The sequence below is a fragment of the Eucyclogobius newberryi genome, unplaced genomic scaffold (assembly GCF_026437365.1).
Source record: "Eucyclogobius newberryi isolate DKJ021-1_F unplaced genomic scaffold, fEucNew1.0.hap1 SCAF_8, whole genome shotgun sequence".
In the NCBI taxonomy this organism is placed as follows: domain Eukaryota; kingdom Metazoa; phylum Chordata; class Actinopteri; order Gobiiformes; family Gobiidae; genus Eucyclogobius; species Eucyclogobius newberryi.
In genome coordinates this window covers 27,872,246-27,885,567 of record NW_027316500.1, presented here as the reverse complement: position 1 = coordinate 27,885,567, position 13,322 = coordinate 27,872,246, and the positions used below count along the sequence as shown (strand labels likewise).

Here is a 13,322-nt window from a genome sequence, read left to right as displayed (position 1 = left end):
TACATATATAAAATTGACATTACATGATGTTTTTACACTTTTTAAATAGCTACATTCAGTCATCCGATTGAAACAAATCAAACACCGAAGACAAAAATAGATTTCAAAGACGCACACCACTTGAAACAATTACAAATGTTTAAAATACTTAGACGGAGCTCACAGTTTGAATCAGAAACTCATGAAGCAAATCAGAGCGAAGCAGAAAGAGCGTTTCAACGAGCGCAGCAGTTTGTCAGCGATGAAAGATTTAATGGCGACACTTTGCACTCTTAAATCACAGTTTTCTAACACTTGATGTAAACATAACTGAGATAAGATTAATTTTTCTATATATTAATGAGCTCAAACTCATTTCGGACCAATCACAGGGCAAAACCAACACAACACAAGCAGATGTCGCTGTGTTTTAACAGAAATGCTGTGTTATAAACGTTTTCATGAGAGCATTTGTGGATGGGAAAGACGTCTCAGCATTTTAAAGGTTTGATTGGTCGAGGAAATGGTCAGTATCTCATCAAACCCCGAAACCAGTGTAAAAAAAAAAAAGGCTCTTTCACTCAAAAACTCGAGTCGGGCTGAAGTTTTGCGCGTGAGTTTCTGCCGCAAAGACAACAAAAAAAAAGGCCACAAAGATTAACCTCCGTCGCCGCTGGCAACAACAGAAGAAGAAGAAAGTTTTGGTCCACGAAGCTGGTGCAAAAGCCACAGTGCATTTTCAAATCAGACGTTCCACTAAGAGCTCATCTTTCTGCTTATCTTTTAAATAATTGTCCTAACGAAAAGTCTAAACGATCAAATAAAAAGAACAATTTCACAAACGTAAAGCTATGATTGTGAGAGGCAGTTTTGTGTGCGGTCAATGAACTGAAACAACGCGGAATACGAGCGATTTATGACGTCGTTTCGGCGGAAAAACCAGAGTCGATTTAAAGTCCTGCAATCGTTTTCAGGCCTCAGTTCTTACATCCTCCCGGCGGCGGGTGACGACGACAAAAATCAATAACTTGAAGCTCATAATTGATAAGAAATGTACAAAAATGTGCTGTGAAACAAGTCAAAACAAGTGATATTTCTGCAATTTTAAGCTGGATTTTATGATCACATTTAGGGATCGAAAAGAACATTACGTGGCTGTTTTCGAAGTAATTTTAAATGATTTTGGTTCAATCTATAGTGAAAAAATACCTCTCAATTCTTTATTTACCCGTTTTTTGTCACGTTAACTTCATTTTTCTCATTCAGACAGTTTGTTTCAGTCACAAACCCGACGGGAACGAAAGAAAAACGATCGTGAACAATCGTCAAATCGCGACATTAACGTTTTATTCTGTGACATTCCTTTTTGAGACATTTCCACGCACGTTTTTGCACTTTACTAATGAATTTCCAAAAACATATCAAGCTCCAAGTGATTTATTCTGGTCGATATTGCCCTCTGGCACGTGCCCCGCCTCTGGTTCCTGGTTGCTAGTTCCTGGTTGCTAGTTCCTCACATTTTTCATGGTCTCACGGCTGATGTGAGTCCGTGGCGCCCTCCGGTGGTCGCAAAGGCCTCTACTCCAGCGATTTGGCGAACTCGGCGTAGTCGATGAAGCCGTCGTTGTTCTTGTCGTCGTCTTTGAGCACGTCGTCGATGAGGCTGACGAGGTCCTCCTCCTTCATCGGCGCGCTGTTCTCTCCTCGCTCCTGCCAACGCAAAACACAAAATTACTGTTTTTTTAGACTGAATAAAGTAAAGTGTTCTTCTTTGAACTACTGCCTAAAGTCCGTCCTCTTTCACTACATCCACTAGTCTGCTTTTTGTCTCTCTTTTGACAAGATTCCTTGACACAAATAGGAATAATTGTCACTTATTGTCAATTTCTTTCAAAGCAGAACTAAAAAAGAAGTAAATAAAGCATAACATAAGACTTTCTCCTGTCTATTTAATCTCTAGGGTTTTTATTGATCAATCACAATTTAAAACATGCCTTTCAGTATTAATTTAAGTAACTGAACATGGTTTTGCAGAGGATCGTTGGTGGACCTCCAGAAACATCTGCATTAGGATTGAATTTCATAGCCCTTAAAAAAAATATATATATATATTTAGTTTTATTTATGAACATTGTAGTTGTGTTGTGCTTTTTTCATTCTATTATAATGATTAATACAAGCAAAAGTCAAGGAGCAACATAAAACAGTGTATAATAATGAAATAAATGTATAAATAAAAAGTATAGACTATGCCAATAATAAATGAAAATAAGGGCATGCAAGATAAAATGTGAGTGATTTAAATATATGTATTATATGTGTGTGGTGGCTGTACCTCTTTGTGCACATGTGTGTGGTGGCTGTACCTCTTTGTGCACATGTGTGTGATGGCTGTACCTCTTTGTGCACATGTGTGTGGTGGCTGTACCTCTTTGTGCACATGTGTGTGGTGGCTGTACCTCTTTGTGCACATGTGTGTGATGGCTGTACCTCTTTGTGCACATGTGTGTGATGGCTGTACCTCTTTGTGCACATGTGTGTGGTGGCTGTACCTCTTTGTGCACATGTGTGATGGCTGTACCTCTTTGTGCACATGTGTGTGGTGGCTGTACCTCTTTGTGCACATGTGTGTGGTGGCAGTACCTCTTTGTGCACATGTGTGTGGTGGCTGTACCTCTTTGTGCACATGTGTGTGATGGCTGTACCTCTTTGTGCACATGTGTGTGGTGGCAGTACCTCTTTGTGCACATGTGTGTGATGGCTGTACCTCTTTGTGCACATGTGTGTGGTGGCAGTACCTCTTTGTGCACATGTGTGTGGTGGCTGTACCTCTTTGTGCACATGTGTGTGGTGGCAGTACCTCTTTGTGCACATGTGTGTGGTGGCTGTACCTCTTTGTGCACATGTGTGTGGTGGCAGTACCTCTTTGTGCACATGTGTGTGGTGGCTGTACCTCTTTGTGCACATGTGTGTGGTGGCTGTACCTCTTTGTGCACATGTGTGTGGTGGCTGTACCTCTTTGTGCACATGTGTGTGGTGGCAGTACCTCTTTGTGCACATGTGTGTGGTGGCTGTACCTCTTTGTGCACATGTGTGTGGTGGCTGTACCTCTTTGTGCACATGTGTGTGATGGCAGTACCTCTTTGTGCACATGTGTGTGGTGGCTGTACCTCTTTGTGCACATGTGTGTGGTGGTTGTACCTCTTTGTGCACATGTGTGTGATGGCAGTACCTCTTTGTGCACATGTGTGTGATGGCTGTACCTCTTTGTGCACATGTGTGTGGTGGCTGTACCTCTTTGTGCACATGTGTGTGGTGGTTGTACCTCTTTGTGCACATGTGTGTGATGGCAGTACCTCTTTGTGCACATGTGTGTGGTGGTTGTACCTCTTTGTGCACATGTGTGTGATGGCAGTACCTCTTTGTGCACATGTGTGTGATGGCTGTACCTCTTTGTGCACATGTGTGTGGTGGTTGTACCTCTTTGTGCACATGTGTGTGGTGGTTGTACCTCTTTGTGCACATGTGTAATGGCCGTGGCCAGCTCCAGTCCGTCCAGGAGGTTGTTCCCGTCGTAGTCGTGCATTTTAAAGTAGTGCAGCTGCAGCTCCTGAGGCGTCATTTCCTTCTCCGGTTTGTCGATCACGCCCTCCAAATGCTCCATGATGTGACTGAACACAAAACATACGTGTCAAAATGCTTGGCACACGTATGACTTCTTTTACAATGAGTGTTAAAGTGAATGCTGTGTTTGTGTAAGTACTGTATTTTCCGGATTATAAATCGCACCTTTTTTCATAGTTTTGGCCGGGGGGCGATTTATAATCCAGAGCGACTTATATGTGATATTATTCAGTATTTTCACACTGACAACCACAAGAGGGCGCTCTAGGCTCAAAGCGATGCACAAGAAGAATCTGCACTTCCTCTACCTCTGGAGTTTGTGGAGTTGTTTAGAAGTGACACAGAGGAAGAAGAATTCAATGGATTTAGTGATTTGGGGTAAAACTGATGCTTTGGTAAACTTGTTAGCATGTTCTTTATGCTATAGTTATCTGAATAACTGTTCATATGTTACGTTAACATACCAGACACTTACCACAGTTCTGTCTGTGCCTCATGTAGCTGAAGGTGTTAGCGTTAGCATACGTACACCTATTCACCATGTTCTCTCATCTGTTATTATTTTAAACTGCATTTCAAGATTAAATGTCTGTTCTTGGTCTTGGATTTTATCAAATAAATTTCCCCCAAAAATGCAATTTATATTCCAGTGCGACTTATAGTCCGGAAAATACGGTAATATTATTCCTCAAAAAGTTGTATACATTAAATACAGATATTATTTGTCTCAGCATAAATCTACAACATTTTATTCCTTAACTCTTTTTAACATGGCAAAAGTAAATATAGAGGACAAATATATCAGGATAATAATTAAGTCACTTATTAAAGATAAGTGGCTCTGTGCTCGGTACGGTTGTGTTTTTGTTTGATAAATATAGTTGAATATCCAGGAGCTAATAAATGGAAAGGTTGATTATTTTCATAACTTGAGGTTTTCAGATTCAAGAATAAAGACTATTTTAGTTTGGTTTTAAGGCCAAATGCAACAGGCACAACTCACTTTTTCAGTCAGTTTCATTCTCTCAATTTAAGATTTATCTTAGAAACAACCATGTCTAATCTGCACCAAAAGATTAAAGTAGCAAAAGTAGCATTAAAGTAGCTAAAGTAGTATTGAAGTAGCATTAAAGTAGCTGAAGTAGCATTAAAGTAGCTGAAGTAGCATTGACGTAGCATTAAAGTAGCTACGGTAGAATTGAAGTAGTATTAAAGTAGCATTAAAGTAGCTAAAGTAGCATTGAAGTAGCATTGAAGTAGCATCAAAGTAGCATTAAAGTAGTATTAAGGTAGCATCAAAGTAGCATTAAAGTAGTATTAAGGTAGCATCAAAGTAGCATTGAAGTAGCATTAAAGTAATATTAAGGTAGCATCAAAGTAGCATTAAAGTAGCATTAAAGTAGCATTGAAGTAGCATCAAAGTAGCATTAAAGTAGTATTAAGGTAGCATCAAAGTAGCATTGAAGTAGCATTAAAGAAGCATCAAAGTAGCATTGAAGTAGCATTGAAGTAGCATTAAAGTAGCATTAAAGTAGCTGAAGTAGCATTAAAGTAGCTGAAGTAGCATTGACATAGCATTAAAGTAGCTAAGGTAGAATTGAAGTAGTATTAAAGTAGCATTAAAGTAGCTAAAGTAGCATTAAAGTAGCATTGAAGTAGCATCAAAGTAGCATTAAAGTAGTAGAAAAAGCTTCAGTTGTAGTCATCTGGACTCAGTTAGAAAAAAATAGACGTTTCGACTCTCATCCAAGAGTCATTGTCAATAAAAGAATTTAGATCGAGAACTCCGATATTTATACTCTTCTGTTGTAAGACCCACCCATTGGGCGGAGCCTTCCTGAAGTAGAAAGAGTTGTTTGTTTCAACAGAAACTCCCCCCTTGTATCTACCGAGCTAGCCTATTCAGAATTTTAGTGGGCTATTAGAATCCTCTTTGTCTTTGTGAGACCCTGGCTCAACCACCCTGAGTACCTGATTAGCATCTAAATGTCCTTGTCCTGGTCCTCTACCTTTCCAGGGGTTCAGCATACCATTATAGATACCAGGAAGACTGAATCTGAGCCCTCCATTTCTGTTTAAAGAAGGTCTTTCTTTTTTAACAAAAATAGCTTCCTTGACTCCTCTTTCAAACCATCTTTTCTCCCTGCTTAAAACCTTCACCTCACCGTCTTCAAACGAGTGATTAGAGGCTTCAAGATGGAGATGCACGGCACTCTGAGGTCCTGAACTTGTATTTCTTCTGTGCTGATAAAGCCTCTTGTGTAGAGGCTGTTTAGTCTCACTATGTACCGTTCTTTACAGCTTTCTTCACTGCATTGGATCGAATAAACTACATTGCTCTGTTTTTGAGTCGGCAACTTGTCCTTAGGGTAGCATCAAAGTAGCATCAAAGTAGCATTAAAGTAGTATTAAGGTAGCATCAAAGTAGCATTGAAGTAGCATTAAAGTAGCTGAAGTAGTATTAAAGTAGCTGAAGTAGCATTGGCGTAGCATTAAAGTAGCTAAGGTAGAATTGAAGTAGTATTAAAGTAGCATTAAAGTAGTATTAAGGTAGCATCAAGGTAGCATCAAAGTAGCATTGAAGTAGCATTAAAGTAGCTGAAGTAGTATTAAAGTAGCTGAAGTAGCATTGGCGTAGCATTAAAGTAGCTAAGGTAGAATTGAAGTAGTATTAAAGTAGCATTAAAGTAGCTAAAGTAGCATTAAAGCAGTATTGAAGTAGCATCAAAGTAGCATTGAAGTAGCATCAAAGTAGCATTGAAGTAGCATTAAAGTAGCATTGAAGTAACATTAAAGAAGCATTAAAGTAGCATTGAAGTAGGACATACGCACACCAAACTTTACAAACTTGAACTAACAACAAAATTTTGACATTTAGTAACATTTTAACTTAAAGGCTTGAAGTGCGCATGCGCACTCCCCCGTGTGGACCGATACAACACACACGTGCCTTTGTTTATTAGAGCGACGGATCGAATCGCATCTCTCGTCTCCCGTAGATTTCAGTCCACTTCTGAGTCAGCTCGAACTGTCTTTCTCCGTCTTCATTTTGTCCCGTACACTGAGGGAACTATATTATGATAGATCCATGCGCTTAGGCACGCGGAAACGTGGGACGAGCCGCACGCGGCTGCAGATGAGCGGTAGGTGTGTTTTAGGGGAAATAAGACTCAGGTTTGGGCCAAAAAAATCGTACATTCAACCTTTAAGAGAAATTAGGCAAAATTTGAAATTTTACACCAATTTACAATAAGATTTAGTTTATTCAAATATTAAATAAGATCTCCAACTCCACCCTCTACATTTGTTATTTCTGATATGTCAATAAACCTAGCTCGATATATTTGTCACACGTTTGCGGCCCAATGTTATGTGCATAATAATACAAAACAACAATAACAACAACAACAACCGTAACGATAATAATAGTAGTAGTAATAATACTGATAATCAGAATCAGAAAAAGGTTTATTGGGGGAGTCAAATCTACAGTAGTTTAGTTGTTGGGCCAGTTTTCTATCGTCAACAGAAGGGGGGGCTCTGGGCTTATAGTTTGTGAGAAGCCGGAGCCCACTCCACACAGAGGCGGGGTTGTTGTTCGAGAACTGCTGCTAATAATGAAAATAATAATAATACAAAAAATAATAACAACAATAGTAATAATATTATTATTATTATTATTACTATTGTTATTACTAGTGTTATTACTACTACTAAATAGTAGTAATAACAATAGTAATAATACCACAGAAATCCTCCCTGAACCTATTCTTCCCTTGTCACTACTAGTAATAATAATAATAGTAATAATAATAACAATAGTAATAATAATAATAATAGTAATAATAATGATAATAATGATAATAATGATAATAATAAAAACCTCCCTGAACTCTTCCCTGGTCACTCCGCCGTGTTATAAAGTTCACTCAGTTGTTTGAATAGCCCTCGGCTTCACTCACTCTTGGTCCTGAACCATGTTTCTGTCGAAGCGTCCGTGAGCAGCGACGTGGCCCGCGCTCTCCCCAGCCGCTTCCCCCTGCTGCTGTGTCGTCTGCTGCTGCTCGTGTTGATCTCCGTGAGACCGAACCGCCATCGGGCAACGGCTCAGGACCAAGCAGAGGCCCGCCACCAGCGCCAACGTCCTCCTCATACTGCAGACAGAGAGGACACACGTTTAGCAGGATTTTAAATATGTTGTAAGATGAATTGTAACGGGAACTTATTTCGATCGTTAGAGGGTGAAATGTAGAAAAAGGACAGATTATCATTGGCCCTTTTGGGACTGCAATCCGTGTGTTTACGTTCATGTTTCACGTCCGTCCATTACCGTCCCAATCAAATGCATAAATATTTAAAGAAAACACACTAAAAATACCTATTATTTAGTGTTGAACGATGTGGTAGAACATTTTTCAAACCTAGTCGACTGGATAGTGTTCATATTGTTCATACATGGCCAATTCTAGCAGCTCGAACCATCAGATTGAGAATGACAATTATAAGTTTGAGGTCGAAATGTCTTGATTTCTAGAGGATTGTACCACATCAGAAACCTTATCTATCATATACCAGTCCAGGATAAATAAAGGATCACATTAATTTGAATAATAAAGAATGGATTGTACATTTTGTTCATTGTAAACATGAACATTGAACAGATGTCGTCATAAAAAACCTGCCCAGTGACTTCCAAAATGGCAGAACTGATACTAGAACACTACATTTTCTCTTTTAGATGGTCTGTGCTGAGAAGTGGGCGGAGATAGGGGGTAGGTGAAGGACAACGCAGGATTACTCAAACACGGATGAACGAATGAATCGAAACACAACAGTGAGTAACAGAGAGAACACTGTTATAAAACATGTTTAAAACTCCCCTTTGTCCCATTTAAACTGTCACCTGATCAAAAATTAAAAAGATTAACCATGTTTTAATGTTAAATCAGCTTGATCACTTTAACAATCAGCATATTTAACAGTTCTAGCACAGTTCTTATCATATAAACAGAGAGTGGCATGTTAGTTTAGCTCTTAGAAAACAACATATGGACAGATTGCATTCATCCATGGACTGAATTATCCTTTAAAAGTCTCAAACTCGTGCATGACATTATCGCAAACACGAGAAATATCAATAAAGTTGCACGAATGTGAAATGAGCTGAATAACAGTCTGTGTAAATATTAGCCTCAAGCTTGTTTAAACGATTTTGTTTGGTCAAATCTGTGCCCGTGCGTCGTGATTCACTCCACGCATCTGTTTGTTGGATTATCGCGGAGACAAACTGATTTATTTACTCTCAATGTCGCGCAAAAGGCGGAAAAGAGCGCCGTTGTCTCACCTGCTGCAGAGGACAGTTATGTTGTTGATAAAAGTGATCGATTCGAGCACTTTGGACCTCGCGGCTTGCCGTAGGCGACTTGGACACGACAGCTCACTCTGATTGGTCGAACGAATCAAAGAGTGAAAGCAAAGAGAAAGAAGTATGTTCCACCCGGAGTCCCGTCGTGTCAAAACGGTGTTTTAGTACTTTATTGTTTTAACTCTTTAGAAAACACGACAAAAATATGTTATAATATAGTTTTGATATTTAATAGTAGATTATCATATTCAAACAACCTAATAACGTAAATACAAAGATGGATAAGATTCTTCCACTTAAATTATAAAATGATAATGCCCGCCCAAGTAAGTAAGTATGTAAGTAAGTAAGTAAGTAAGTAAGTAAGTAAGTAAGTAAGTAAACAAATAAATTAATAAAACTGAACTTAAAGCAACACTTCACTCTAAATTCTATGTACTTTTATCAAGTTTCTCTGTTTTTTATTTAAGTTAAAGGTGGTATGGACGATTTTTTTCAGCAAATTTTTATCATATTTCCTCGTGGCGTGGATAAATCATTTGTCCTGCCACGTATCAATCATAAATTCGCTCACCTGCAGCCGCGTCAGGTTCGTCCCCACGTTTCCGCGTGCCTAAGCGCATGGATCTATCATAATATAGTTCCCTCAGTGTACGGGGCAAAATGAAGACGGAGAAAGACAGTTCGAGCTGACGCAGAAGTGGACAGAAATCTACGGGAGACGAGCGATGCGATGCCTCCGTTGCGCTAATAAACAAACGCACGTGTGTGTTGTATCAGTCCGCACGGGAGTGCGCATGCGCACTTCCGCCTGCGTTCTCAAATCGCCGAAAAATCGTCCATACCGCCTTTAATGTAAGTTAGCCTTTAACTTTGAGAAAAAAACTTGTCAGTTTCCTCTGGTGACATATTTACATCGTAGTAAAATATGCCACAAGTGAGTCTTTATCTGTAACTCGCTCTCTGCTGGGAGATATTTTTGATTTATTTGAGCAAGACTCGGCTAATTCCCACAGAAAATGAATGAAGATTAGTGAAAATCTGCACTTTATCTGCCACCGGAACTAGCCGTGAAAAAGGCCTGTTTACCAATACATCCATGCTGTTTACCTGCTGCGTTTGACGTAGTTTTGCATAAGTTTCTACTGAGTTCTATTAAGATGTTTATTACCCTATTTTAGTTGGACTATGCTATTTTTAAACAAAACGTCTTAGACTCAACTCAACATTCTTTGCACTTTGGTTTAATTAAGCCTTTAAATGAGCCAGAAATATCCAGATTACAGTATTTTCGGGTCTCATGTATTACAACCTGCATTACTCTGCACTGCTCTATCTTGCCTAAATAAACTCTCTTTGCGTGTGCGTGTTCCTCCGCCTCCAGCAGGGGGCGCGCCCGCGGAATCAGCGGCCGCTCCTTCGGGCTTCTCCCCTCGAGCGCCTCAGATCAGCGGGAAACATGATGACCAGACGCCCCTCGCTCTCTGACGCGGAGCGGCCCCTGGGCCTGAGAGAGCATGACGGCCCCAAGTCCCTGTTCAAGCGCCTGGAGGTTATTTCATCCTTTTAAAGCCCGTAGTCGTCCCTGAAAAGCTCTCGTGCGGAGCCGCCACGGAACAAATCCCCGTGTTTACGTGCCACCTGTAGCCTCCTGCAGTGTGTACTATGTAGTGTGTAGTATGAAGTATGTAGTGTGTAGTATGAAGTATGTAGTGTGTAGTATGAAGTATGTAGTATTTAGTCAGAATCAGTGTTTTTTTGTGTTACTGCATATTTTATTTCAGCTTGAATGGGATTCTTATGTTTTCTGGCCTATTTCATAAACAGTAATATAATGAAGTTACTGGTCATTTCAAAGGACACGTGACAATACTACTTTAAAATCTTGTTGTCAATGTTTTTGAATTTATTTTCTCATGTTAGAAGATGAAAACTTGCATCATGTTTTGTTTTTATACCTTTTATATCTTAAGACAATGTGATGTAAGTGCAACAGTTGCATATTTGACCTGCATGAAATACGTCAGATCTGTGGTTTCCATGTGAACAGCATCTTTAAACTGGTTAAAATCAAATCAATCCAAGTGTATTTGTGGTGCACAGTTCATAAAAACATATTAAAATCACAAAAATAAAAATACATAATTACTTTAAAGTCTATTTAAAACTGTTAATTGAAGATAAAATTCCTTCAATCAAAAGCAAAAGTTCTGACTCTGGCACCAGCAGGAGGCCGGTCCATGTTTAGTCCTTACTCTGGGCACCAGCAGGAGGCCGGTCCATGTTTAGTCCTGACTCTGGCACCAGCAGGAGGCCGGTCCATGTTTAGTCCTGACTCTGGCACCAGCAGGAGGCCGGTCCATGTTTAGTCCTGACTCTGGCACCAGCAGGAGGCCGGTCCATGTTTAGTCCTGACTCTGGCACCAGCAGGAGGCCAGTCCATGTTTAGTCCTGACTCTGGCACCAGCAGGAGGCCGGTCCATGTTTAGTCCTGACTCTGGCACCAGCAGGAGGCCGGTCCATGTTTAGCCCTGACTCTGGCACCAGCAGGAGGCCGGTCCATGTTTAGTCCTGACTCTGGCACCAGCAGGAGGCCGGTCCATGTTTAGTCCTGACTCTGGCACCAGCAGGAGGCCGGTCCATGTTTAGTCCTGACTCTGGCACCAGCAGGAGGCCGGTCCATGTTTAGTCCTGACTCTGGCACCAGCAGGAGGCCGGTCCATGTTTAGTCCTGACTCTGGCACCAGCAGGAGGCCGGTCCATGTTTAGCCCTGACTCTGGCACCAGCAGGAGGCCGGTCCATGTTTAGTCCTGACTCTGGCACCAGCAGGAGGCCGGTCCATGTTTAGTCCTGACTCTGGCACCAGCAGGAGGCCGGTCCATGTTTAGTCCTGACTCTGGCACCAGCAGGAGGCCGGTCCATGTTTAGTCCTGACTCTGGCACCAGCAGGAGGCTGGTTCATGTTTAGTCCTGACTCTGGCACCAGCAGGAGGCCGGTCCATGTTCAGTCCTGACTCTGGGCACCAGCAGGAGGCCGGTGCAGAGCCGTGATTGGACGCTCCTCTGCTGCAGCATGTACAGGTTAAACTGGTTAAACTAGTTAGTCACAAGTAGCGTTGCGGTGGAAGAACTCACTGGTTTTGCTCTTGTTTAGTTGTTTACTCGTTAGTCGATAAATCAATTACTGAGCTTAAAACAAACAATCATCATCAGCTGTCGAGTTCAAAAAAACAACAAACACTGTGATTGATTAGTCGTTGTAAACAAAAGTAATCGCTGTTGTTTGGTCACGACGTCAATAATCGTTGGTAAAATCACGATGCTTCGTCTCACCGTTCACGATTGTTACTGAACGTGTGACGCGCGGTGACGTCCGTTAATCGATGATCCCGCGATAAATCTGCGTTTACCATCGGCGATGTCACGATATCGAACTTAAGCGTCGCGATCAAACGCCAGCGGAATCTCGTCCATTCAGTAGATCGCTCGATAAACGGTAAAGTTGACATGGTTTACGTTTCAGTTTTGACGAGAAACGGCTTAACCCCGCCTCCAAAACGGTCAAGGTTGTTAAGCGTTCTTTCCTTGCGCGTCGAGACTTCGTGAACCGCGGATTGCCGGTCGCCCGAATGATCTCGACACAGTTCGGCGGCCGTGTAAGCAGCAGCGTCTTGTCTTTTCCGAGCTGATCCCGTTAAAGTGTTAAAGAGATTATGGTCGCGGCCCCGGACGAGGACGGCGGCGGCGGCGGCGGATCAAGCCCTCTCCAAATGCCACGCGCTTTTCAAACACTGACCTTTCCCACTCAAAGCTCAGCGGAAACCAGCTTCTGTTGTCACGGTTACACCTGAAACGTTACGACCGGACGGCACTGCTCTGTCATATTTACACCGTTTCCCCTTTAATAGATGGACCAGTGTCTCCCGTGTGGTCTGAACACAACTTAAAGGGACGTGTGGCAGGTTTTTACAACGTTCAATTTTTGACTTTATTTGGTGTATTTGTACCTGTCGTACTTTTATTATAGTTTTACACCGATCGAGCAGGTGTTTGAGGAGAAAAATATGTTGAAAAATATGTTGAAAATGACAGGAAGTGACATCACACTCATGACAGAGGTTTATGCATAAATGACACAAAATAAACTGCTTTTTTGGATATTCTAATCATAATTCAATGAATATAAAGTCGCTCTCGTATATTTTAATTTGTCAAATAAAACAATATATATGCGTTTTTGCCCAGTGTTTGCTGGGTAATTTCCCTAGTGTGATGTCATCGATCATAAACAGGAAGTGAAATAATGAACCTAAAAAAATTGCTTTTCTGGGACATTTTGAAAATACTGGGACT

The 13,322-nt window shown here is 41.1% G+C and overlaps 2 protein-coding genes across 2 annotated transcripts in view; one reads left to right on the top strand and one right to left on the bottom strand.

Annotated features, from left to right (window-relative positions):
- Positions 1-1,513: 1,513 nt before the first annotated feature.
- On the bottom strand, positions 1,514-9,053 carry mcfd2 (multiple coagulation factor deficiency 2, ER cargo receptor complex subunit). The gene is made up of 4 exons (XM_072436725.1): positions 8,948-9,053; positions 7,566-7,757; positions 3,491-3,650; positions 1,514-1,689 (listed from the first exon to the last, which is right to left on the bottom strand). The coding sequence occupies exons 2-4, from the start codon at positions 7,754-7,756 to the stop codon at positions 1,558-1,560; spliced, it is 483 nt and encodes a 160-aa protein (XP_072292826.1). The 5' UTR covers position 7,757; positions 8,948-9,053; the 3' UTR covers positions 1,514-1,557.
- Positions 9,054-10,428: 1,375 nt separating this feature from the next.
- The window catches only part of ttc7a (tetratricopeptide repeat domain 7A), a 119,431-nt gene continuing 116,537 nt past the window's right edge, over positions 10,429-13,322 (top strand). Inside the window, exon 1 of the mRNA XM_072437599.1 lies at positions 10,429-10,520. Coding sequence (XP_072293700.1) covers positions 10,431-10,520 — 90 coding nt within the window. The 5' untranslated portion in view covers positions 10,429-10,430. The remainder of the gene's footprint in view (positions 10,521-13,322) is intronic.

Excerpts from the sequence above, each read along its gene's own strand:
- mcfd2 (XM_072436725.1), bottom strand. The coding sequence starts at position 7,756 with ATGAGGAGGACGTTGGCGCTGGTGGCGGGCCTCTGCTTGGTCCTGAGC. Across the intron at positions 3,651-7,565 it reads AACATGGTTCAGGACCAAGA|TCACATCATGGAGCATTTGG; the intron begins GTGAGTGAAGCC and ends TTTTGTGTTCAG. Across the intron at positions 1,690-3,490 it reads TTACACATGTGCACAAAGAG|GAGCGAGGAGAGAACAGCGC; the intron begins GTACAACCACCA and ends TTGCGTTGGCAG.